This window comes from Balaenoptera physalus (assembly GCF_965194825.1).
Source record: "Balaenoptera physalus genome assembly, chromosome: 6".
Taxonomy (NCBI): Eukaryota; Metazoa; Chordata; class Mammalia; order Artiodactyla; family Balaenopteridae; genus Balaenoptera; species Balaenoptera physalus.
The window spans coordinates 10,336,175-10,361,443 of NC_138885.1; the positions used below are offsets into that span (position 1 = coordinate 10,336,175).

Consider the following 25,269-nt stretch of genomic DNA (forward strand, 5'->3'; position numbering starts at 1 on the left):
ATTATAGATTGGGGGGCTTCCCTGGTGGTGCAGTGGTTAAGAATCTGCCTGCCAATGCAGGGGACACGGGTTCGGGCCCTGGTCTGGGAAGATCCCGCATGCTGCAGAGCAACTAAGCCTGTGTGCCACAACTACTGAGCCTGTGTGCCACAACTACTGAGCCTGCATGCCACAACTACTGAAGCCCGTGTGCCTAGAGCCTGTGCTCCACAACAAGAGAAGCCACCGCAGTGAGAAGCCCGTGCACTGAAATGAAGAGTAGCCCCAGCTTGCTGCAACTAGAGAAAGTCCGCATGCAGCACCGAAGACCCAACACAGTCAAAAATTAATTAATTAATTAATTAATTAATTAATTTTTAAAAAAATTTATAGATTGGTATTAATTGAGAATCTTAAATAAAAACTTGTAATTTTAGCCTTAAAATGGTCCACAAGATTTTGTTAGTTTTCCTTTACAGGATCTGTGAGAAAAACCAAGCTCTGGAGTGTTAAAATTATGTCCTTGTTCAAGTATAAGAGTTTGCTAAAAATTAAATTTAATCTCTCTCATTCCGTTGTTCACTGTTCCAAATCTCTAAATAGAAAATTTTAAGTAAGTTATATCATTATAAAGCCAGAGAGTGTTTTTCATTCCTACAGGCAACTAACAGTAATAATGTCATCTCATGATGGCCAATGGCCTAATTCTTCTCTGATTTGCTTAGACTCCTCTGTGGTCACCACTGGTGAATGTTACATTACAAGGCATAGAAGAGGCCATAGGAAGGCTGAGAGGTCTGCAGGGATGAGATCATCAGCGCTGTTCATCCTGGATCAGAGTCTGATTCTAGCCCAGCTGGCATCTACCGTTCCCTATCTGCATTCTGAGTGCCATGCCAGGAACAGCAGGGACTTAAGGAAAACAGGTGAGATCTGGCCCTGAGTGACAGTCTCCCTGAAGTCCTCAGAATAGGTCCAGCCTTGGCTTGGCTCTTACATTATTCTAGAAGGCCCTTCTCCCACTCCTCTACCTTCTAAATCAATTTCAAAGTTCACATTTTCTGTGAAATCTCCCACAACTGTAGCCAGCGCCTTCCAATTACATCTTTGTCAGTTACACTTACAGTTCATTTCACACAGTTTGACATACAATTCTCCAAATGGCAAACCTTCTTTATTTTGTCATGTGTTTTTTTTGTTTGGTGACCCTGACAGGACTATCGAATTATGGAAATCGGGGCTCCTGTTCTTCCTTTACTTTTTCCTCCTCTCCCGTTATTCTCTGTGTGCTCCAGGTTCCTCACTTCCTGCTTCCTTTCTTACCACTTACTGTCAGAACTCTCCTGCCACATGAAACTACTTGCAGTTTCAGTTTCCTTTTTTCTTTTCCTTGTCTGCCACATTCCTACCACGAGATCAGCTCAAACCTTCTATCTGAAGCCTCCTCAACATGGACACACAGACATTGTCAGTACTTATCACCAATATGCTGGTTCTATTGTCTCAGATACCATGGTAAGATGACACTTCCTACCCTCTTGAAGTTAGGTGCTCACGGGACTTTACTTGGCCAATGATTCCATGAGTGGAAGTAACATTTGCCACTTCCAGGTAGGAGCGTCCAAGTAGAAACTTCCAGGTAGAAGCTTTTAAAAACACACGTTTCCTTGTGCATCCTTCTCCCTGACAGGGCAACATTCCAGATGATGGAGTCTCTGTCAGCTTCCCAGAATAAGAACACCTTTGGAAGAGGGTCCCCTGCAGACCTGTGATATGCAGGTAACACAGGCATGACTCAACTGCTCATTACTTACGCCACCGAGATGCAGGTTGTTTATTGCACAGCCTAACTTAACCCATCTAGACAATGCAGTTGACTTCAGAGCTCTTCTTTGTGTGCCCACAGCACCTTGTCTTTCCTCTACCTCAACACTTATCCTACTTCCTGTCTGTCTTCCTGGTAGACCTTGAACTTCATGATGATATGGCTTTGTATCTGTGTATCCTCCGTGCTCACCACAGTGTTTGGCATAGAGTATGCTCTCAAGAAACACATGTTGGGGACTTTCCTGGTGGCGCAGTGCTTAAGAATCCGCCTGGCAATGCAGGGGACATGGGTTCAATCCCTGGTCCAGGAAGATCCCACATGCCGTGGAGCAACTAAGGCCGTGTGCCACAACTACTGAGCCTGCACTCTAGAGCTGGTGAGCCACAACTACTGAGCCCGAGAGCCACAACTATTGAACCCGCGTGTTGCAACTACTGAAGCTTGCACGCCTAGAGCCCGTGCTCTGCAACGAGAGAAGCCACCGCGATGAGAAGCCCGCGCACTGCAATGAAGACTGAACGCAGCCAAAAAATTTTAAAAAAAGGAACACACACTGAAGGAATGAATAAAACATGCCCACGCCATGTTGAATATATCCTGACATTATCCCTGATATTCGTGGATTTTTGCCCATTCTACTGTGGGTAGGCATGAGTCTACTCACAGTTATGGCAGGTGGCGCCCACGTAGCCTGTGTCACTGCAGTTACAGTAGAAGGTCATCCAGGATTGGGAGCAGCTTCCTCCGTGTTCACAGTAGTTTGGCAAACACCTTGAGAGATGGAGCAGAATCAGACAAAGTAAACCAAATCAGTTGAAATAAGGGGAAAAACAAAAACGTCTTATATCCAACTACGTGAATTAATGGTAGAAATCGGTCTGCTATACTCCCATTCCTGAGTGAGACTTGAATACGTGAACATAAGACAATGGTTTCACCACAAGAGGTGGGTCCATCTGGTACTACTGGGAAAAGAAAGGCTCAGGGCTGATTTAGGCAATTAAATAAAGCATTTCAGCATTGGGGCACATGTTCATTGACTTAAAGTTAATTTGAAGTGGTCAGAATTTGTAAGGTTTTTCACTTACCGTAGCACAAAATAGACAAAGATTGTAATTTTGCATTTTTGAAAAGGTTTTGCATTTTTAAAGGAAAGGGGAAAGAGGCAAATAATTGAGGTCATAATCCTCCTGCTTCTTTTTTGGGTGACGGCCAGGAATCTATTTTAAACTCCCCATGAATTTGAGAAAATGGTATCTGTTCAGTTAACATACTAGGAAATTCTATAATTATTAACAGAGACAATAACACCCTTAAAATGAGGCCTTTACTATTTATAATGGAAACAGTATGACTATTCTGAAAAATATTTTCACCGTACACTTTAAAAACTCTCTGAAACATTCATATAAGTTAACCCAGAAATCACCCTTAGATGGCTCTATCTTAAGGATGTATTTCAAAACATAAAACTATGTGTGCTAATTATCGTTATTCACAATGATGTCGTGATGAATCCATGTAAGTTTCCAACATGAGAAGATTTCTTAGGAAGGTTGTAGTACATAATATTAACGGGCTATCATAAAGCTACTACAAATGATGTTAGCAAAAAGGATTATAACAGACTGGGACTGGATTAAGTGAAAATTCAAGATATGAAGCACGGCCACAATGAAGTAAAACAAACATTTTATAGTGCAAAAATAACAAGGACAAACGTTAAGTGTCACTTGGGCTAAGGGGAGTGAAGGCAACATTCATTTCTTCTGGACAAAGATGACAGACTTCAGGGTTACATATATCTGAGCACAAATCCCAGCTCAGCAATTTACTACATGGTGTCTTTGGGTAATTCTCTTCATCTCTTTCATACATGATTCAAAATCTCTACACTGTGGGTACTGTTCTCCTAAAAAATAACCAGGCAAGTGCTCAATATGTATAACAAATAAAATTAAGAGTAAAATCAATGCTAAACACTGAAATTTTTGAAAACAATCTTTACGGGAAGAGTAAAATCTCATGAATTTCAACAGGGACAGGGTATAAACAGTGAAATCACAGAAGTGGTATAATATGACAAAAGGGTTCATTGTGCAGCCTCTGAAAATGTGAGGCAAGGAAAAGTAAGATGATTTACCCCAAGTGTCCTACCTAGGTAGGGAACCCTCCAGCAATGATTGTTTCAAAGCCCATAAGCTAATATTCCTGCATATGTCCAGACATGTTATTAGAAATTTTCTGCTCAGCACAGCAAACACACTATTGTGCTGACAGGGCTTCTGTTTGGGAAAAGCCTTTTGATAACTCCATGGTGTCCAGCTAAGGCTTAAAAACACAGATAAAAGGGGGGCAAAAGGGACTCAGTAATTTTGCTCTGGAACATGATCACAAAATCCAACCAATCAATAAATAAACCTAAAAATGAGCCTTTTCCTACTCCAAATTCTACCCTTCCTCTGGATTCCCCCCCCAAGCTTGGTGGAAAAGAAACAGTCTTGTTACTCAGATAAACCACAGGTTTCTGCCCACCCCCCACCCCCGACACCAGTAACCTTGTGCTGTGGGGAAGTTAGATAAACTTGAAGCATCAGTGGCCTCACGAACAAAATCTAAGCAAGAACCTCTGCCTCTGGCTGTGCCCTGATAGAGAGCCTGTGAAGGCCCACTCTCCTCCACACCTTTTCTTCTTCTGCATCCAGAACTCCTTGTTTCTAAATACTGCTTCTCCTGCAGTGTACTTTTCTCAAGATCTTTCCCCTCTGAACCTCTCAAATTCTTACATGATATGTCTATGGCTGCTCTATCCCACCCCATCCCACTCCCCTCCTGCAATGACACACACACACACACACACACACACACACACACACACACACACACACACACAGGAGTCAGATTCCATGATTGACAAACAATGGTATTACTGTTCCTCTCCCTCCACCAACAAAAAGTTAATTGCTTTAAAGATGGAAAGCTGAGCAAAGCCAGGTCAGTAGGTAGTTATCCTATAGTTCTTTTGGTTTTGGCACCAAGAAAGTTCAGATCAGCCCCTTTTTTGATGACTGAAGCTATAAAATAAAAACTCAGAAGTTCTCATTGGCCATGTTTTCAGCCATGAGAAGAAAGCTTATCTGCAGTGAAAAAGAGAGAGAAAAAAAAAATGCTGAGGTCCAGAATGCAGCAGAAAAGACAGATGGAGAGAATCCTGACAATATTTGTATGGCAGATCTCTGCTGTTTCCAAGATTAGGTTGTATCCCTGAACTTTCTGAGGGCTGGTTGTTTCAATCTAGCTTAGATTCTGTGAGACAACCCAAGATCTTTCTGGGAAAACCCCCTATTTATTCAGGCTAGCTTGAGTTGGGATTCTCTTATTTCCAACTGACAATCTTAACTTTTTGTAAATCAGCATCCTATAAATACAAACAGCAATAGAAACACATTTTTCCTTACAATTTTACACTTTAAAATATTTTTAAAACTCAATATTGCCAAGCCAAGTGGGGCGTGTAGGGGGAGGGATCTTGTGGAAAAGTATAAGAACTATCTGGGTACTTTGAACATATTTAAAAAGCCTCACACAGACCTTGTATTACAGTGTTACTAAACTCAATTTACCAACGAATATGTAGGCTAGAAATTCATTTGTTTATGGTCACTCAAAAAAAGTGAAGTATTTCTGAGCGGGAAAAAGAGCACTTGGGGAAAGAAAAACATCTAATATTCCTAGAATGAGAAAAAATTGAATGAATACTTACAGGGCTGCCTTTGAGCTTGGTTCATTTTGGTTCAATGCACACTGTGATTAGAAAAACTCATTTGTAAAGTAGACACTCAAAATGAAAGATGTATAACCCCGATTGGCTTATTTAAAAAGGGCAGTTTTAGGAGTATAATTTCTGTGTTCTTTAATCAGCTCATTTCAACTGGTGTTTTGTTTCTTTTTCTCTCTACTTGGTATACACTGAGCACTCGAGACATGAACGCAGAAAGAGGTCAGTGTGGAACTACGGACGTGAATAGAACTCATTAAGTGTGAGGACAGTCACAATCTTAGGTGTAAGGCACTGAGTTCAATTTGCTACGAGATAATCATGCTGAACAACTATCTTCTAAAATCCTAATGATATTTCATATGTAGCTGAATCAGATGTGCCTTCTTGTGGTGTACGATGTTTAACAAACAGAGCTTTCAGCATAAACACAACTGTTGATGTCATACTCTTCAGAAGCCCAAAGAAGCATCATGATGTGCGCCAGCAACGACTCGGAGAGCAGGGCACACGCATCAGAAGCTGTTTGCGTCTTTCTGAAAGTAGGATGTGCATAATTCGAAGGGAGATGAACGAAAGAGTTGAAGAAAAGGCAGAAAAGAATTAGGAATGGAAGGAGAAAAGAAAAAAAATATAACAGGGACAAAAGTGTTATACGAGTTTTATATGAGAATGTATAATTTTCCCCGAAATCAAAACTTCTTCCAAAAGAGAAGGCTCATTGCTAGTTGGAGCTGTGGGCCATCCAGGTTAAGAGATGAAGTGGGAGGAAGAGTTGTCCAGAGAGGCCCATGGACCTCATTAATGGTCCCGTCCAGCCTTCCGTGGCATATGGTTCTGGCTCACAGTTGTTTGGTGGTGTGCTTTCTTGTTCGTGGGGAGATATGTAGGAAAAGAAAATGTTTCTCCTTAAAGATGCACAGCAAGGGAGACAGATAAGCTGCTTCAAAGAAGAGAGTATTTTACAGGATACTGAGAGATTGACCTACTCCAAAGACTAGAGTCCAGTTTCAAGCGTCCTGGCAAGCATATTTTCTGCCAAATACACTTCGCCCCCCTGGGCATTAGGAAGAACAAAGGGACGCCTGCCGTTTTCCTTGAGAAAGATCAGAGTGGTTCTTTCCCTAACTTAGCTTTCACTGAGGCCAAGCACAAGTTTCCAGCTGGAGCAGATCAACCCTGGGAAGAGCATTAAGAAAGCAGGGGGAAACAACATAGTTTTGGAAAATATAGTCAGTATGTTTATAATTTAGAAAGTTTCAAAGAATCAATATGAATTTTTGGCTTCTCTTAAACGAAGATCAGATTACTGAGAACAGTCATTGCAAATCTCATGATTTTCCATGTCAGTGACTTCCAAATTTATACTTCAAGTTCAGTCTTCTCTCCTGAATTCCAGACCCATAAATCCAGCTGCCTGCTTCAAAGTTCCACTCGGGTGTCAGATGTTTCAAACTGCATGTCCAAACCTGAATTTCTGATCTCGTACTTTGCCTCCTGCCCCCAAGTTCTCTACTCACATCCTTCACTATCAGAGGAGGGAAACTCCATACTTACCACTCTCCGGACCCCAATACTTGCAAGTCCCCCCCTTCCCTCACAGCCCTCATCTGAGGGACGAGTACATGTCTCTGGCTCTGCTTTTAGAATCTATTCTGCATCTGACCACTTCTCATCACCTCCTGCTACCACTCTGGTCTGAGTCACCAGCATCTCTTGCCTGAACAACTGTGATCATCAGCCAACTGGTCTACCAGCTTCCATCTCCGATCCCTTCAGTATGTCCCCAACACAAGAGCAAGAGAGATCCTATTAACATCTAAGGCAGACTGAAACCCTTCAAGGGCTTTCTGTTTTAATCAAGGTAAAAGCAACATCTTTAAACGACCTACCAGTTCCTGCTGATCTGTACCCCCATCACTTCTCCAAATTCATCCCTACTCTTCTCCCTTTTCTACATCTCCCCCAGCCATGCTGAACTCCTTGTCCTTAAAGCACACCAGGGATGCTGCTTTGTCAGGGTCTTTGCACTGAAGTTCTCTTTGCCCAGGATGCTATCCCCCACATGTGTACATGGCCCACTCCTCACCTCCTTCTTGTCTCTGATAAAACGGTGTTCTCAAGGAAGCCTGCCACAATCATGCTACTTAAAGTTTCATGATCCTGCAATCCCACTCCTGGACATTTATCTGGAGAAAACTATAATTCGAAAAGGTACATGCACTACTATTCACTGCAAAAAAAAAAAAAGATTCATTGCAGCACTATTAACAATAGCCAAGACATGGAAGCAACCTAAATGTTCATCGACAGATGAATGGATAAAGAAGATGTGGTATATAGACACAATGGAATATTACTCAGCCATAAAAAAGAATAAAATAATGCCATTTGCAGCAACAAAGATGGACCTGGAGATTATCATACTAAGTGAAGTAAGCCAGACAGAGAAAGGCAAATATCATATGATATCACTTATATGTGGGAATATATCAAAAAATAATACAAATGAACCTACATTCAAAACAGAAATAGACCCAGAGCCATAGAACACAGCTTATGGTTACCAAAGGAGAAAGTGGGGAGAAGTGATAAATTGGGAGTTTGGGATTAACAGACACACACTATTATATATAAAATAGATAACCAACAAGGACCCACTGTATAGCACAGGGAACTATACTCAGTATTTTGTAATACCTTATAAGGGAAAAGAATCTGAAAAAGAATACATACATACATATATATATACATATGAGTGTGTGTGTGTATAAATAGATAGATAGATAGATAGATAGATAGATAGATAATCTGAGTCACTTTGCTGTACACCTGAAACTAACACAGCATTGTAAATCAACTATACTTCAATTTAAAAAAAATTATAAAATAAAATTGCAACTCTCCTTCACTCAGCACCTCCAATCCCCTTTCCCAGCCTCCCTTACTTTTTCATCCTTAGCACTTCCTGTCTTCTAACACAATATACACTCTGCTTATTCATTAAGCTTATGATTTGTTACCTGTCTTCCCACAAAGGAATGTAATCTCCTTAAGGGCATAAGTTGTTCTCTATTTTGTTCACTGAGTATGCAATGTAGTAAACAGAGTGGGCGCTCAATAAGTGGCTGTTGATTGCATAAATAAATAAACTTCGTAGGTCTGGGGTGCAATAGCCAGCCGAAGCTGTCCTCATTTAGCTAAGCCTCTTCAGCTAACCACAGCCTATCATCTCACCTTTACTATTACCTGCCTGACACTGAGCAGCATAATAAGAGCTGAGTCGGGTAGAGGGGAGACAAAGAGCTTCACCTTTTTTTAAGTGAAGAAATCTTGAGATACGTAAAGGGAGCCTTCTGGGCAACCACAGGCAAGAAGCAATTTAGAGAGAGGAGACAGAAACCCAGGTGCAGGAGGGAAGAAGTAAGATGGACACCATGAATGCGATCCTCTTTAGTGGCCTTTAAGGCTACGAGTAAATGATGCAATTTCTTTTCATTACTTGTAAGTACAATCTCTGAAGTACTTACAGAGATAATTTTCTACAAATTGGAGATGCTTTTGAAATGATGCAACTTAGCGCTCCTTTGAAGACATGTCTAGCATTCCTGATAAGTCTGTGTACAATTTTTGATAAGTTTTAATGAGATAAAAAGTCTGTTTGGGAAATTCAATTTACCCATCTAGCTCTTGTTACCTTTAACCAGATGTTAAAGAGTGCAATGATCTTTAACCAGCCTTGTGACTAACCTAATCACATTCAACCAAACATTCATGGTTAGTCTCCTACAAAATATCTCCACCAAGATTGAGGCGTTGTGGATTTGGCTTTCTTGAAGTCTTTCCCCTTGAAAGGAAACTTCAACATGTGCTCATGATCACATCTGAGATGTAGCTTTAATGTGTTATTTTCTGTTTTATAGATGAAGATAGTAAGACAAGATGAGAGTAAATAACTTGTCCGTGTAAGAAGTGATGGAGCCATGCCACCTGTCACTGAAGCCTGTACTCTCAAGCACTGTGCAGTCTTTCCACCACCAAATGCCATGTGATCTATTCCCTTAAAGTGAACTCCAAGCATGCATCTTAGAGCATCACTTCTGCAAAGAGTGAGAGGGAGGGGGCGCTTCACACAGTTTCCCGCTGATTTCAGAAACTAGTTAGCAAACTTGGAGCTGTCAGTTTAGAGTTCTTAAAATATATTTTTGGTGGGAGAAGAGGTCTTGATGGCCATGACAAATGGGTTAATTGGGAATAAATAAATCCACAGGAGAGAATCAAGTATATATTTATTATATAATTAGCATAATGATATATAATTTACTCTGTAAATCTCATACAGTGGTGAAGGGTGGGGAAAGAAGGTTTTGATTCTATTTCAACCACTTTTTATTACTGATTTGTGAAATCTTTGAAATAAGTAGCTAAGAAGATGACCCCTGTCCCTGCTCTGCTCTTGTTTTTATTTTATTTTTTTCAGATAACAAAGACTTTTTTCTGTATTCGCTAAGTCTATCTGAGTTAATGAGATTGTTTCTAGACTCTGCCTGCTTTTGGTCAAAGGGCCTTATATGTTATTAATGCGAGCCAGACATAGCCTTTTAGCCTATCCAAAAATTCAAAATGTTAACCTATTATTTAACATAAACTTAAGAATTATCAAATCTTACAAACATAGAAAAGTGCAGAGACTCATCACGGTCTTAAGCAAAATGGAAAATGCATTCAGGATTCATCTTTTGTCTTTGAATACAAGGATACAGACTTCATGGCCAGCCCACTATCAATGGTGTGGAGCTCTTGACTGAGCATAGGGGCCAGGGTGGTCCAGGAGCACCACCAACAAGGATAATGTCTGCGTGTTCATCTCTTAGCATAATAAGTGCCTACTTTAGGCATAAAATTTCTAATCCCTAAAATTTGTAAATTCAGTATCAACAGCTTAAGATAATCAAAGCCTTAGTATTAATATTTTTGGGTGAAGAAGGAACATGGTACTGAAAGAAAAAAAAAAAAAAAGGTCCCAAAGGTGATCTTGGCCAGAAACTTCTATATCATGCATCTTTCTGGGAAGAAACTAGCATTCTTGACTTTGAAAAAATTCTTTAAGCATATTTATAGTGAATTTTAATAAGATTAAGAGCAATGTCAGTAGATTGTAACCCTTAAGAGGAAGCTTACTTAAGACCTTAAATAGTCTTGCATCAAGTCAAGAAGTTTAATAATCATTAATTGACTATTTTTGTTATGTCTAACAAGGAATATCTAATTTTTCCTTTTTCATAAAATAGGACCTGCCAAGAGTTGGAGCTTTGAATTGGCCTGAGATAGGTTTTTTTTTCCTCTTGTAGCAAGATTCTATTAAAACCTTGAAAAGATTTTCTTGATAATTATTTGGTATTTGTAATTTTTAAGGGAATTTGGCTTATTTAAGTATGAACCTTGTAAACTCCAATTTAAAAAGTGTACGATAACTGATTTAGACCTAAAAATCTTCCCTATTAGAACATCTCAAATAAATTAACTTCATCAAAGTTAAATGTTTATGTTTCTGAATATTTAACTTTGATAAATATTTGGTATTCTGTTTTTTAATGTCATAAATTAAACTACTTGGAGAGTAAATAAAACATATTATAAATTGGGTCATTTGTAGAGACGTGGATGGATCTAGAGACTGTCATACAGAGTGAAGTAAGTCAGAAAGAGAAAAACAAATATCGTATATTAACGCATATATGTGGAATCTAGAAAAATGGTACAGATGAACCAGTTTGCAAGGCAGGAGTAGAGACACAGATGTAGAGAACAAACGTATGGACACCGAGGGGGGAAAGTGGCGGGGGGCGGGGTGGTGGTGTGATGAATTGGGAGATTGGGATTGACATGTATACACTGATGTGTATAAAATGGATGACTAATAAGAGCCTGTTGTATAAAAAAATAAATAAAATAAAATTCAAAAATTCAAAAAAATGTAGCTTACAATATTTGAAGGCATTTAAATAATCAAATCCATAAATGGCATTAAGCATTATTCAAAGCCTTTGCGATTTGATTGCTGATACTTGCTAGACTTTTACATAGAATACAATTTTATAAGCTGAATTTTGAAAAAGCTTAAACAACAGGGTTTTGAATTTGTAATTCTGAGAAATTTAATCTAACTCTTTGAAACAAAAAATAAACCTGTGAACCATCTAACCTGCCTACAAAATTCATCCTTTGTGAACAGCACCAGACCTTGGGCCCCCGCCTTTGCCCCCTGCTCTCCCATCAGGCTCTATACAATGCCCAGAGCATCCCTGGGAGTGGCTTCCATTTGCTGAGCCTGAAGCACTGAATTCTGTCTGTGATCCCCCCACTTCTGTGTGTCTCTTTGTCACCTTAAAGGGTACTTTTTGGTGAAAATAACAAATTTTAGGTTTAATCTGCTAGCCAAAATTTCCTCCAAAATGCCCTAAACTCCCCTAAAGAGTGTTTAGGTGAATCTGTTTCCTTAAAACTAGGAAATCTTGGATTTTATTTTATTTTTCTTAATATGCAAGTGTGAGGGGAAAAGAGTTAACCTCCCTTTACTTGCATATATATATATTTTTTAATATTGGAGTTTTTCTTTTTATTTTCTTTATGTTTTCTGGGTATTTCTTCTTGTTTAACACATTGTCCCTGCATAAACTTGGCCAATGTTTCCCTGTTATGTTCCTCACTGTTCATGCAGAGTGTGAAGACCATTGCCATGGATATAGTGGCATTTCCAGACCTTAAATTATGAATCTGCTTTGATTTAGCAATTCCACTTCTTGGAATAATGCCCCAGAAATGCTTTCTTAATTGCACAAAGATATATGTAAAATTATTATCATTATTAATAATTTAAAAATGGAAACATACTTCACCATTTTGGGAATGTTTAAATAAATAATGGTACGTCCACACTATGGAATGCTATGAGGCAATTAAAATGAATACATACATTGGAAAGTTCTTCCTGTATAATATACTATTGAGTACATAAAACACATTGCAGAGTAACTTGTGTAGTTTCTGCTGTGATTGTCCTTGTTGTTATTATAGAGAGAGAAAAAGTTCTGGAAGTAAATAGACCAAATTGATAACCTGTTAACAATAAACTGTGAGAATAAAAGTACTATCTTACTCTTTATATATCTCTGTGGGGGGGGTCATTTATTTTCAATGAAACTAGAAAGAAATATATCCATGAGCTGATATTCATATTTTATTTTGCTATTGGACAACAGCAAAGAGAAACTCATTCCACTTAGAAAATGGTCACTAGGAATTGATAGTCAAGCTGTCCCAAGACACATTCTTAGCCCAGGTATGCTATCAGCTGCTCAAGAGAAGATGTCCAGGTGAATGCGTCTTCTACATAAAGCTACGGGAGGCTCAGTGAGGTCCCAGCTCACCAGCCCGAGCAAAGCAGGCATTCAAAGCCAGGTCTAATAGATCACCCTCATTAAACTTCCCTCATTAAACTCTGCAAATAAAATTCCATGGGTGAGGGCTCTGCTCCTTTGGAACAAAGCCCATCTGGTAATATAATCCTAATGATCACCATTCATTATGACCGTCTATCAATCCATGAATATTTTAAATCACTTGTAAAAATTTAAAGAAAATGGTCTTTGTCTAAGAAAATAAGCTCAGTCGTTAACTGTGTGTGCCTGAATGCCTGTCTTTACTGCAGTTATTTAGACGTGTGCAATCTTTAGAAACATGTGCACCCCCCAAAACATTCCCAAGTCAAAAGCATCTAAAGAAAGTCATCTGTTAAAAGAGAAATCAGTCTAAAATATGTTCAGTATATTTATATAAACACCTATAGAAATATTTTTCCTCACTATCAAATTGTCCTCTTCTCCTTTTCCCATAACAGATTGAAACGAATAGAACATCCATCCACAGGCCTCTGGAATTCCCAAATGTTCAGATAAGTGGTTATCTATAAATGAGTCTGAATGGATTTACCCTCCATGGAGTTACCTCCCTTTTTAAGAATTCTCATCCCTCCTTTATACAGTTGAAGGTCAGTTTCAATTTCTATATGCTTTCCTTAGAGACAGAAGAACAAAACATTTCAACAGTCCTCAAAATGCAAGCTGACTAATGTAAGCCTTTTAATAAAGCTCATACATAAAAAAATCAGCCAGGTTGCCTTCGCTCCTTTGTCTGTTTGCTTTAATTAGCAGCCAACCACATTGATCTTGTTTTGGTTAGATAGCTCTTCTGAAAGCTTTTGAGACCTATTTCTATGCCTCTCCATTCTAACAATTACCATAATCCCATTTTACCCCCCCCCCCACGTTGGATTTTCATTATAATTGAATTTTGCTGTAATTACAGCAGATGTAGGCATTAAGGAATTAAGGGTATAAAAAGGGAAGTGTCAGAAGTCAGTTTTCTAAATTTTCCAGGTCTAGTTCACAGCAGGGAGTTAATTGTCAATAGTCGCTGAGAAGATCCCCAGATAATAGACAAAGCAATGATGGTCAAATAAGTTTGCAGTGCACATCGGTGATCCTAGCAGTCCTGCTGGGGTTTAAGACAGAGCCGGGCACCCACAGTGTCCACTTCTCCTTCCTGCACTAGCCTTTGGTGGAGAATGAAGAGCAAAATGGGAAGGTCCTCTCCTCAAGTTTTTGACCAAGAGAGGCTCGGCTCGCCTCAAAAGCCATTTCTTCAAAGCACAGGACATTCCAAATCAAGAAGAATTTGTCAGTGTTACCCATTCCAATACTTGTTACTATGAGAAGCAACTGGAGGCCAAGAATCTAATAGCAAATCATAGCTACCTGGTTACTCTAGAGGCAAAGATACGTATCTCCTTTCTCCAAGTAATAAAAGAATATGTTTTTTAAAATCACAAGGGAAGAAAACTCCCTATTAACCTGATGTGGGTCATTTTGACTAAATCACATGGAATCAAATTTCTCTAATCAATCCATTTGTCTCCATAGCATAGATGTGCTTCATTAGAATGGAAAGAGCACACACGTGATTTATAGATGGGCTCTGCATTTCATGGGAGAGAAATCTGGTCTGGTTTTTCTACCTCATTATCAGTTAGGTAAAAGGTTTTGTGTGCCTTGTAGTAGAATGATTTTGTTTAACATCATTTAGAAGGCATCTCAATTGTTATGTTGAGTCTGTGCAGGAAATGTGAACAGTAGATTATTAGAATGGTCTTATTCTTAAATTTTAGGACACCATTCAGACCCCACTATGAATGGGTACAATTTTATCATCTGGTTCAGGGCTTCTCAAATTTTGTTTAAAATGTGGGCTCTGATACAGTGGGTCTGGGGTAGAGCCTAAGGTTCTGCATTTATTATAAGCTCCCTGGAGATGCCCAGGCTGCTGGTCCTCATGCTGTTGTGAATAGCAAGGGCCTAGACTCCGGTAGAGAACTTCTGCAATCCAGGGATTTGCAACCTGTGGTGGTTTTCCCCCTTTCTTTGCATATATTTCTGTTTTTTTAATTTTAAATTTAAAAAACAATGTGTTGGGGCTTCCCTGGTGGCACAATGCTTGAGAATCTGCCTTCCAATGCAGGGGACACGGGTTTGAGCCCTGGTCTGGGAAGATCCCACATGCCGCAGAGCAACTGGGCCCATGAGCCACAACTACTGAGCCTGCGCGTCTGGAGCCTGTGCTCCGCAACAAGAGAGGCCACGATAGTGAGAGGCCCGCACACCGCGATGAAGAGTGGCCCCCGCTTACCGCAACTAGAGAAAGCCCTCGCACAGAAATGAAGACCCAACACAGCCATAAATAAATTAATTAATTTTTTTAAAATAAATAAATAAATAAAGCTGCAGATGGTAGGTGCCATAAAATTTTTAAAAAAAACAATGTGTTATGTATCAGATTTTAACACACTGCACTAACAATATGCTAGTTTTGTGCTCCAGGTTAACCCTGGAGACCTTGCTGTGAATCGTCTCCTGCTTCCACTGTGTGATCATGGGGATACGACTATACTAGTGTTATCAATGGGGAAGGATGTCGCACTGCACTGGCCAGGTCTCTTCGGGTCAGCTCAGGCCCCTGCAGGTAGGGTGACTGAGAAGGGGGCGCTGCTACACTTACTTTAACCCACTTAAATCCACTTTAACCCAGCCAAGCCCAGGAACATCTGCTGGCCACATGCTCTTTCCCTGCATAATAAGGAAGCAAGAACAAGATGAATGCGACATCAAAATAATGCCATATTATAGGAGAGAACAAATCTGACTCCATATTAGATTGTTTCCTTTTCCTGTGCTTAGTCATGCTGGCTCTGCACCTTCTGTAAAAGAATATTGCCTATAGCCTGAAATATAGAGGATAGCCCATTCTCAGGGCTCTGACCTTTAAAGGTGTAACAATGTTCATTCATATAGAGGTAAAAATTTGCAGAACAGGGAGTAATATTTGTCTTGTTGGAGGTTTATAGGAACATTGTAACCAGACCTACCTGGGCAGCTGCAAGAACAAAGGATTCCGACACCAAGAGGTTTGCAACAACTAACCACGCCCCTCCCTCATCTTGCCTTTAAAAATGCTTTGCTGAAACCCTTTGTGGAGATCGGAGTTTGGGGGTGGGGGAGGGCGTGAGCCACCCATTCTCCATGTTTGGCCTTACAATAAACCTTTCTCTGCTCCAAACTTCAATATTTCAGTTTGTTTGGCTTCACTGTGGATTAGGCACAAGAACTTTTGTTTGGTGACGATATTACACAAAGTGATGACACTGATTAGGCATTTATCTGGCTTCCATATTTATGAGGAGTGCACACAGTTCTCAAATTTGAAATAAAAGAAAGTTACCCTTACTTTTGAACTCTTCTGGATAAGTCAAAGAAAAATATCTGCTATTGCAAGGCAAGGTATTCAAAACTCGTTATCGGTTGGCAACTACTTACTTGTGTGAATCAAGATTTTCTAAATATTTAGCAACCAAAACAGAAAAGCCACATGAAAGGGTGCTGAGCTAACATCTGACTGTAATCCGTGACCCCTGGGTCAAAGTGCTTCCATGTTTTCACAGACCAAGTTTAGAAATATTTAGTTTGATCTTCAAATATCGCTTTCATCTGTTATAGGCAGTCCTACGATTTTATTTGGTGGAATAAAAGGATTTCATTGACAAAAATGAAAGAAAAAAAACCACTCATATAATACAAACCAAGGAGGGCACAGGTTATGATTATGATTGGGTTCATCAATCCCAATCCCCCCCCAAGTTTTATTATCCTGACTCCTCCAAGGTTGTATTTTCCAGTGGAGGCTAGTACTGTCCAAGATAGCCCTCATGGCTGTGGTCACTGCCATGGCCTCTAGAACGCACAAATAGTGTGACCAGACATGACACCAGCAGGGCCTGGATTATCCAGGATGCTAAGCCATTTGGACATGCTTATAAAGTTCTCTTATTTTTGCTGTAAAAGTCACTCAGTTCAATTAAACTGGAGCTGGTGTTTGAGAAGCAGAGACTTAGGGAGTGTACCAGGTGCTCTCATTTCTGAGCATGGAGACTCTGCTATGGAATGAGGCCTTTTCTGGGATTGTCCCCTTGTGTCCTAGTTGAGCTACAGTGTGGGCTCCTCCACAGAGGTGACAGGGTTCACTCAAATAACCCAGACTTCAGATTACAGGGACCCGAGTTCAAATCCCAGTTGAGTCCCTTTCTAGCTTGCATGACATTTGAAATTATTTATGACCCTCTGAGTTTTAACTTCCTCTTTAGCCAAATCAAGACAAAAAAACAATCTCAAATCACTCAGGGAAGGAAATAAGGCACTGTAGAAGGTGAATAAAGTGTGAACTCATTATTATTTTCATCTACACTTGCAGGTGGTTCGTGAGACATACCCAGATTGTGTTTTCTCTTTTCTCTCTTTTTGTAGCAGATACTTTTTTCCCAGTTTGTGGAGAGAGAGCTTTGGTCTGCATGTTGCTCAGCTCAGTTTGCTACTCAGCCTGTCTTTGCAGATCTGGCATTTCCATTCTCTTGTTAACCTCAGGAGCTGCTAAGAAAGGTCACAATACATCTCTGCTCATTTAAGTTGCGTCCGAGTCCTGTCCACTGGAGCAGCAAACCTGGCTTCTTGGGGGGAACTGAGCAGCCACCACTCTGTTTTTAGTTCAGATCTTCCTCTAGGGCTCGAGAGGTGAGGCAGCAGAGACGTGAACCACACCCTGTGGCCACACACGGCCTCGCGATCAAATCGCTGACGGCCAAGGTTGGAGCTCTGGATTTCGACCGCAGCCAGTCAGCACCTGCATTGGCCCCTGACTCTGTGTCTGTTCTAGGAATGGGCTCTGAATTCAATCTGAGCTACAATGCTATGACACCTGCACATGAAGACTGCAGAAGAACCACCAAAAAAGAAAATACTAAATCCTTCCTTCCAAAATTATATTTTTTTTCTTTTCAATGTGTTTAGATTCGTTATTACCTGACTTAAAAGGGTGGAAAATGTGGTCTAAAAAGTCTTAAATTAACGAGAACCTTAGTGGGAAATATTCAAAATCCAAAATTAAAACTCCATGCCACAAAGTTCAATCCTTAACTGTTCATCAATCGGGTTTGTATTCAGTTGGATTGAATGGCATTGACATTCAGTCTAAGATGACTGAGGTCACCTCTCATTCTTGTGTTTAATTTTTCCCTCCACGGTTAAGAAAAAAGTTGGAAGTCACCCTGTTTTCACTCCCTCCTACTTCTATGGCAGAGATCACTAGTCACCTACTGTAATCTCTCTCTGTGGGGCCTGAACTCTGCCTTGGAATCCCTTGGAATTCTGTCTGAAGCCACCTTTGAAAACATTACTGTGGGTACCAAAATTGCAGCCTATTCCCCATCTCTGGGGTTTTAGGAAATAAATCATATATTGCATTCATTCCCTATTCTTATTGAATTTTCCCTGAAATTTTTATATACGTGAAATACTTTTAACCTTCTTACCATTTTTTTGTACTTTTTAATTGAAGTATAGTTGATCTACAATGTTGTGTTAGCTTCAGGTGTATAGCAAAGTGATTCAGTCATATATATATGTTTTTTTTTCAGATTCTTTTCCCTTATAGGCTATTATAAAACATTGAGTATAGTTCCCTCTGTTTTACAGTGGGTCCTCGTTAGTTATCTATTTTATATTTAGTAGTGTGTTTATGTCAGTCCCAAACTCCTAATTTATCCCTCCCCCCACTGCAACAAGAATCACCTTCATGGGACTTCCCTGGTGGCGCAGTGGTTGAGAATCTGCCTGCCAATGCAGGGGACAAGGTTTCGATCCCTGGTCAGGGAAGATCCCACATGCCACGGAGCAACTAAGCCCGTGCGCCACAAATACTGAGCCTGCGCTCTACAGCCCGCGAGCCACAACTACTGAGCCCATGTGCCACAACTACTGAAACCCGCGCACCTAGAGCCCATGCTCCGCAACAAGAGAAGCCACCGCAATGAGAAGCCGGTGCACCGCAAGGAAGAGTAGCCCTCTCTTGCCGCAACTAGAGAAAGCCTGCATGCAGCAACGAAGACCCAACACAGCCAAAAATAAATTTTAAAAATTTTAAAAAAGGAAAAAAAATAATTACCTTCATGAGTAAATGTTTGTTTTGTTCAGAAAAGGGAAAAACAAAGTTACTGTCTGCGATGACCCTCTAGTTCTCTGTAATGCTAGCTTTTGAAGTCACTTGTCTACACTACTGACTGCCTCCTGGTGTTCAACTCTGATTTTATTACACCCAGGGCAACCTTTCCAAAAGTGTCTTATGTGGATGAGTAGTCTGTGGAAACAAGGGTCTCGTGGTCAAGTATATTTGTGAAATTGTGAATTGCTTCGAATCAAGTCCCTTCTTGCCCAGTTTATAAGTGTATGAGTACATATGCGTGCACACACACACACACACACACACACAAAGTCCTGCGGGAATGAAACCCATGTAATTTGACTCACTCTAGCATTTCTCAAACTTATTTGAACAAAGAAGTCATTTTCTGTAGAATTCCATTAACATTAGGCAGAGGTAGGAATCTTGTTCCCCACTGTGTAGAGAAAATTTGGATGAGACTATATTACGATGAACTCAATAAGGACACTTTTCTGTTTAATCTGTTGACTCAATATTTCTGAAAGACTGATCCACGGACATCCTGGGGTGTTTGAGAAATTGCAGATTCCAAGTCTTCACCTCAAATGGACTGAATCAAAATCGCTGGGGTGGTAGGGTCCAGAAATCTGCATTTTAAAACCGCTTTCCAAGTGACTTTTATGCATTCTAAAACTTGAAGCTATTATTCAATAAGGTTCGGCTCAAATCTTAAGATTGCTTTTAACCCACTGGTAGCACTGAAAAGTATGCTAGTTTAAAATCTGAAGCCTGCTGTGTGTCTTTCTTTGAGGCCATTTGTGGGAGTACAAGAACTCAGGTGAAGTCAACTAGGGCTGCAGACACCCCATTAGGTGGCTTTTACCTTGGAATGCCTCCTATCCAAAGGTTGGGCTCTCAACCTGAAAAGCACTGAAATCCAAGCTTGTCAGATTTATAGGACCCTCAGTCACCAGGATTGTGATTCCTGAAAGCAAACCTCTCCAAAAACTGGTCTGTAATACTAGAATTCCAATTCCTGAATTTACATGGAAAGCTATAATTTACAAAGGGCCCAATATTTCCACCAGATCGACCAACATGTCCTCTTCCTTTACGTAAACTTCCTGGACTTGCAAAATATTAGAAAGCAGTCAGTTAAACTTGAAATTAGAGCAAGGATAGTTCTAGGATTTCTGGGTTTAATCCACTACTCCCTGACAGGCTGACTAATCCAAATCCCCACTAGTGAGTGAACTCACGTAGGTTTTGTTGGTTCCACAGGTTACCCTCTTACTGCAAGCTGCAGGCAGTGTTTAGAGATTTACCAATAAATCTAGCATGTATGATAATATTTGGGATAACAAATGTAGAGAACATTCTCTTCTTTGAAAGAAATTAGAAACCAAAGCTTTATGCATGCTCTATAATTAGATGATAAGGTACATGATTACTCAAAATGTACCCTTATTTAGAAGGCAGCACTGAACTGGTCGACAGATACAGCAAAAGAATACTTGAAGGTGTAAAATTATCTTCTTAAGTAATATAAAGTTTCTGACATTTGGAATGAATAATAGTTAAACCACTGGTCTGCCAGGATCTCGGGAGAATTTAAGGCAAAGAGTGATGGCTTTCTCTTCTGATGTAAATGGCTTTGATAAAGGAAATATATAGACCACGGTCATACATAGTCTGGGTTGGGACAGTGGGCATCATATCTACCCACCAGGTCTGAATTCTGAGGTCCAAACCGAGTCTTCGGAACTAGCCCAGGTGCAGTTCCGTGTTGCTGAACTAGGAGAAAAATCTAAGCTCTATGAAGACTGGTGCAAGCGGAAGTCTAGTCCTGCACTACCTAGTATGGCAGTCACCAGACACACGTGGCTATCTAAATCTACACGTACTAGAACAAATAAAATAAAAAATTCAATTTCCCCAATCATACTATCCACATTCCAAGTTGTCAATAGCTGCTAGTGACAAGGTGTTGGACAGCGTAAAAGAGATCCTTTCCATTGTATCCCAATATTCTATTGGGCAGTTAGTATTGGATTCACTGAGGAAAACACTTATATTCCATCCCCATAGGCTTCATTCATTACTGGGGAGAAGTATTTGGATCCACAATGGCTCTCTTTCTGAGATCAAGAGTGAATCTTGATCTGTGCAATTGATGCCATTTACGTTGCTTCTGTTTGAGGTTACCCTGGAGAAATGGTCTGCTTTTACTTCCTCTTCTTCGTTTTTTGTTTTTTAAGTGTCTGAGGTTAAAAAGGTCTTTATTTCTTCAGCTACAATAAGATTACCTATTTGATTTTTCTTTTTTGTGATTCAGTTTCTTGCCAACCTACTTTTATTTAACACATTCTTTCTTTAGGAATAGTAGCATCAATCCAGGCACAGTCCTGCCTGGCACAGATGTTACGTGTATCTGCAGGATAATCCATTCAGATCTATTAGATGTTTAGCTTCATTTTCAAAGGGCAACATTATTTCTTTTATTTCCAGGTTGTTTAGGGGCCCATGAACCTCTAATGAAAATACTTGATAACTATATAACCTTGGAAAAGTCATCTAACACCCACAACAAACCTCAGTCCCTTCCTTTGTAAAATAAGAAGAGTTTATTTTAAACATTTTAATGTAGCTCTCCATAGATTTGAACAAGATAATTAGTAGAAGAAAAAAAACCTAGCATGGCACCTGGCCCATCATTGAATGCTACTAAACTTAGGTGACTCTAGCAAGAGTATAATGTAGAAACAAGTACGGGGAAAACCTCAGAGGAGAAGAAAAAAATAAATCTTCTATATGCCTTTTTTTTTTTTTTTTTTTTAACAAAGAGGCTTTAGATGGTATTTGGCAAAAGTTGGAAGGCGCTCTCTATGTTAAAAGACACTAGATAATTTGACACAGCCAAATGAATAATAACAATGTTATTTAAGACCCTGCCAGGCACTTTTGAAAAAAAAATAAAAAGAAAGAGAAAATAGAGACAGTGACAAAGTATGGATTTTATATGATTCCAATCTGCTCTCTGGGCTCACGGGAAACCTTCTTTATTCTTCTTTAATAGTTTCACCTTCAGATGAACAGCCGACACAGTTACAGACACACTGGCATCTTTTGATAATATATATTTTTTTAATCCCATTCCTTCCTAATAAGTAAACAGCGCCAATTTCACAAGCTTTCCCAACTCAACCACCAGGAACTGCCTTGAGCTCACTGAATCCAGAAGGTGCGGTCCCCAGATCCTATTACAGAGAGACTGGGTGACATCCTTTCACAATTACTAAGAGCTGTGTACCTTTCTCTGCAGCTGCCTTCCGTTCAGACTCACATTCTCTTGCAGAGCTACCCCATTTTTTTTTTCCTTAAAGCACAAGATTGTAATAAGGATAATGTGCTGGCATGCTTGCTTCCACTGTAATATTTATAGACTACATTGCTCAAATGCATTGCGGTTCGCTTGTCTAATTTTATGATGGCCTTGCTAAACAAAAATATTCCTTCTCACTAGTGCTTACAGAAGGAGCACTTCACACCACGTGAATGATGACAGCTGGCACCAGCTGCTTCCAATAGGCACTCTTGCTCTTCAAACAGAGTGATATTTGGCATGAACCACTTTGGGAAGTTTTTCAGATGAGAAAGAGGTGAAGGGTTTTAACTCCCAAGTCTTGGACAGCAGTCTCCAGAGTTTGGGATGTGCAAAAATATTAAAGATGATTAAGTTCACTCCCTATCCTGAAGCAGTACTATATCCAGCTCCAAGAGGCAGGTTGAGTTTCATATGCTCCACATGCATTACCGAATGCAAGTTTGTGTGCCCAAAGCACAGTGAAACCACACAAACTGAAACGTCGTAGTTTGGAGCAGAGAAAGGTCTATTGCAGGGCCAAGCAAGGAGACGGTGGCTCATGCCCCCAAAAACCCCGAACTCCCTGAAGTGTTTCAGCAAAGCATTTTTAAAGGCAAGGTGAGGGGGGCGTGGTTAGTTGCTGCAAACTTCTTGGTGTCAGAATCCTTTGTTCCTGTAGCCGTCCATGTAGGTCAGGCCACAATGTTCCTGTAAACCTCCAACAACACAAATGTTTCTGAAACTTTTTATCACTATACGAATGAACTCTTAAAGGTCAGACCCCTAAGAATGGACTATCCTGTATATTCCAGGCTATAGCAACATTCTTTTTACAAAAGGTGCAGAGCCAGCATGACTAAGCACAGGCAACACACCACAAGGGTTAAAAGGAAGAGCAACAGATCTAATATGGAGTCAGATTTGTTCTTGCCTGTCACACATGCAGTTCATCAGTAGCTACTATGAGCAAATGCTGTGAAGGTTCAAATGACTGCAAAGCAGGTGCCCTCAACTTGTTACAGAGAAGAAAAAAATCTGACTCTATATTGGATGTATTCCTTGAGAGATTAAAAGTTGCAGAACAGAGAATAACATTAGTTTTGTTGCAGGTTCACAGGAACATCGTGACCTGACCTAGGTGGACGGCTGCAAGAGCAAAGGATTCCGGCACCAAGAAGTTTACAACAACCAGCCAAACCCCCTCCCCTTTTAGTAGAAAAGAAGCCTGAATTCTAACTCGGGTGAGATGGTTCTTTGGGATACACGGTCCACCATCTTCTCTGTCTGCTGGCTTTCCTAATAAAGTCGTTATTCCTTGCCCCAACACCTCGTCTCTCGATCTACTGGCCTGTTACGTGGTGAGTGGTACAAGCCTGGACTCAGTAACAGCCTCATGCCCTTCAGTGCCATGAGATTCCCCATGTAAAATCCCCATGCTCTCTTGTCTAGCTTTCCTGCCCTTGAGCTTCTTGTAGGCAGATATATATATTCGGGAACATAGCAGATGCTCAGCAAATTCATACTTTTGGAAGGACGAATTAATATAGTAGGAGATATAGGTGGATAGGAAGGCAGAGGTGAGGCCATGGGAGACCTCAAAAGACAAGCTGGGGCATTTGGACCCTTGTGTTTAGTGCCTCAGGCTCCATCATATGCTGGAGGGCATGTGAAATGCACACCCAGAATCTGAATTTCACACTAGCTAGAGCTGTAATAAAATATATATGGTGGAAAGTAAGAGAGAGCTATGAGGCAAATTGCCACTATAAGCATAGTTCTCAGCTATTTTATTTCCTTATCTAAAACACGGTTCACATTTAAGATAATTCTATCAAGGAAAGTTGTGTTACGAGTTCACTGTGATGTGGAGAATGAAATAGTTGCAAATGGAAATGGTAATGCAGTCAGGAGCTCGTCTTTGGGGCCTCTCTGATGGGTCCCCATTCGACTGTACAGCATGTGAATTTAAAGGAAATATATCACGGAATCACGGGTTTTTGGAGCTAGGAGTTGCCCTGCTCTTTATCAAGACTTGACTCTCCTCTACTTTTCAGATGTCTAGAACCTTGAAGAATTATTTAATATCACTGAAAAAAATAGTAATTTGTATTACTCTCCTTCCTATTTGCTCAGATCCCTGCCAACCATGTGTTCTCATGTCTCCCCCAGTGTGTGGGATTTCTCACATCAAGTCCAGAGTTGCAGCTTAACGTAAGCACGGTAATTGGAATGACCTTTAAAATGCATATTCCTCCTGTCACTTTCTGCATCTCGGGCTTACAAAACTGCCTGCTGAAAGATCATTCCCACCTTTACACTGGTGTTTATTTTAGGTGGGCAGACGTGACCTTTCTTTGTTTTTTCTATTGTGCTAAGTGTAGGTGTAGCCTGTATGTTATTAGGGATGAATTACTAGAAGGTAAACCCTTTAGCCTCGGCTGTCAGGATGGTGGTGTGTGTGGGGTAGGGGCGGTAAGGGGATGTTATTAATGGTAAACAGAGGAACCCTCAGCACATCCATGTTTTGAAAAAACTGTGGGAATTTGTTTTCAGCTAAAACCCCAGTTAGAAAATCCCTTCTCACTAAAGAAACCAGAATTTTGCACTTCTGATCCCCTTAGCACCACCACCACCACCCCCACCCCCAGCAAACAGTGATTTCAACAGAGGACACACACAGGCCGGAAGCTAAGATCAGAATCGCCAGCCAGATGTTTG

The 25,269-nt window shown here is 40.3% G+C and overlaps 1 protein-coding gene across 1 annotated transcript in view; it reads right to left on the minus strand.

Moving 5' to 3' along the window:
- The window catches only part of CNTNAP5 (contactin associated protein family member 5), an 880,881-nt gene that overhangs the window by 327,817 nt on the left and 527,795 nt on the right, over nt 1-25,269 (minus strand). The window contains exon 11 of the mRNA XM_082465787.1: nt 2,472-2,578. Within this exon, the coding sequence (XP_082321913.1) occupies nt 2,472-2,578 (107 nt within the window). The remainder of the gene's footprint in view (nt 1-2,471; nt 2,579-25,269) is intronic.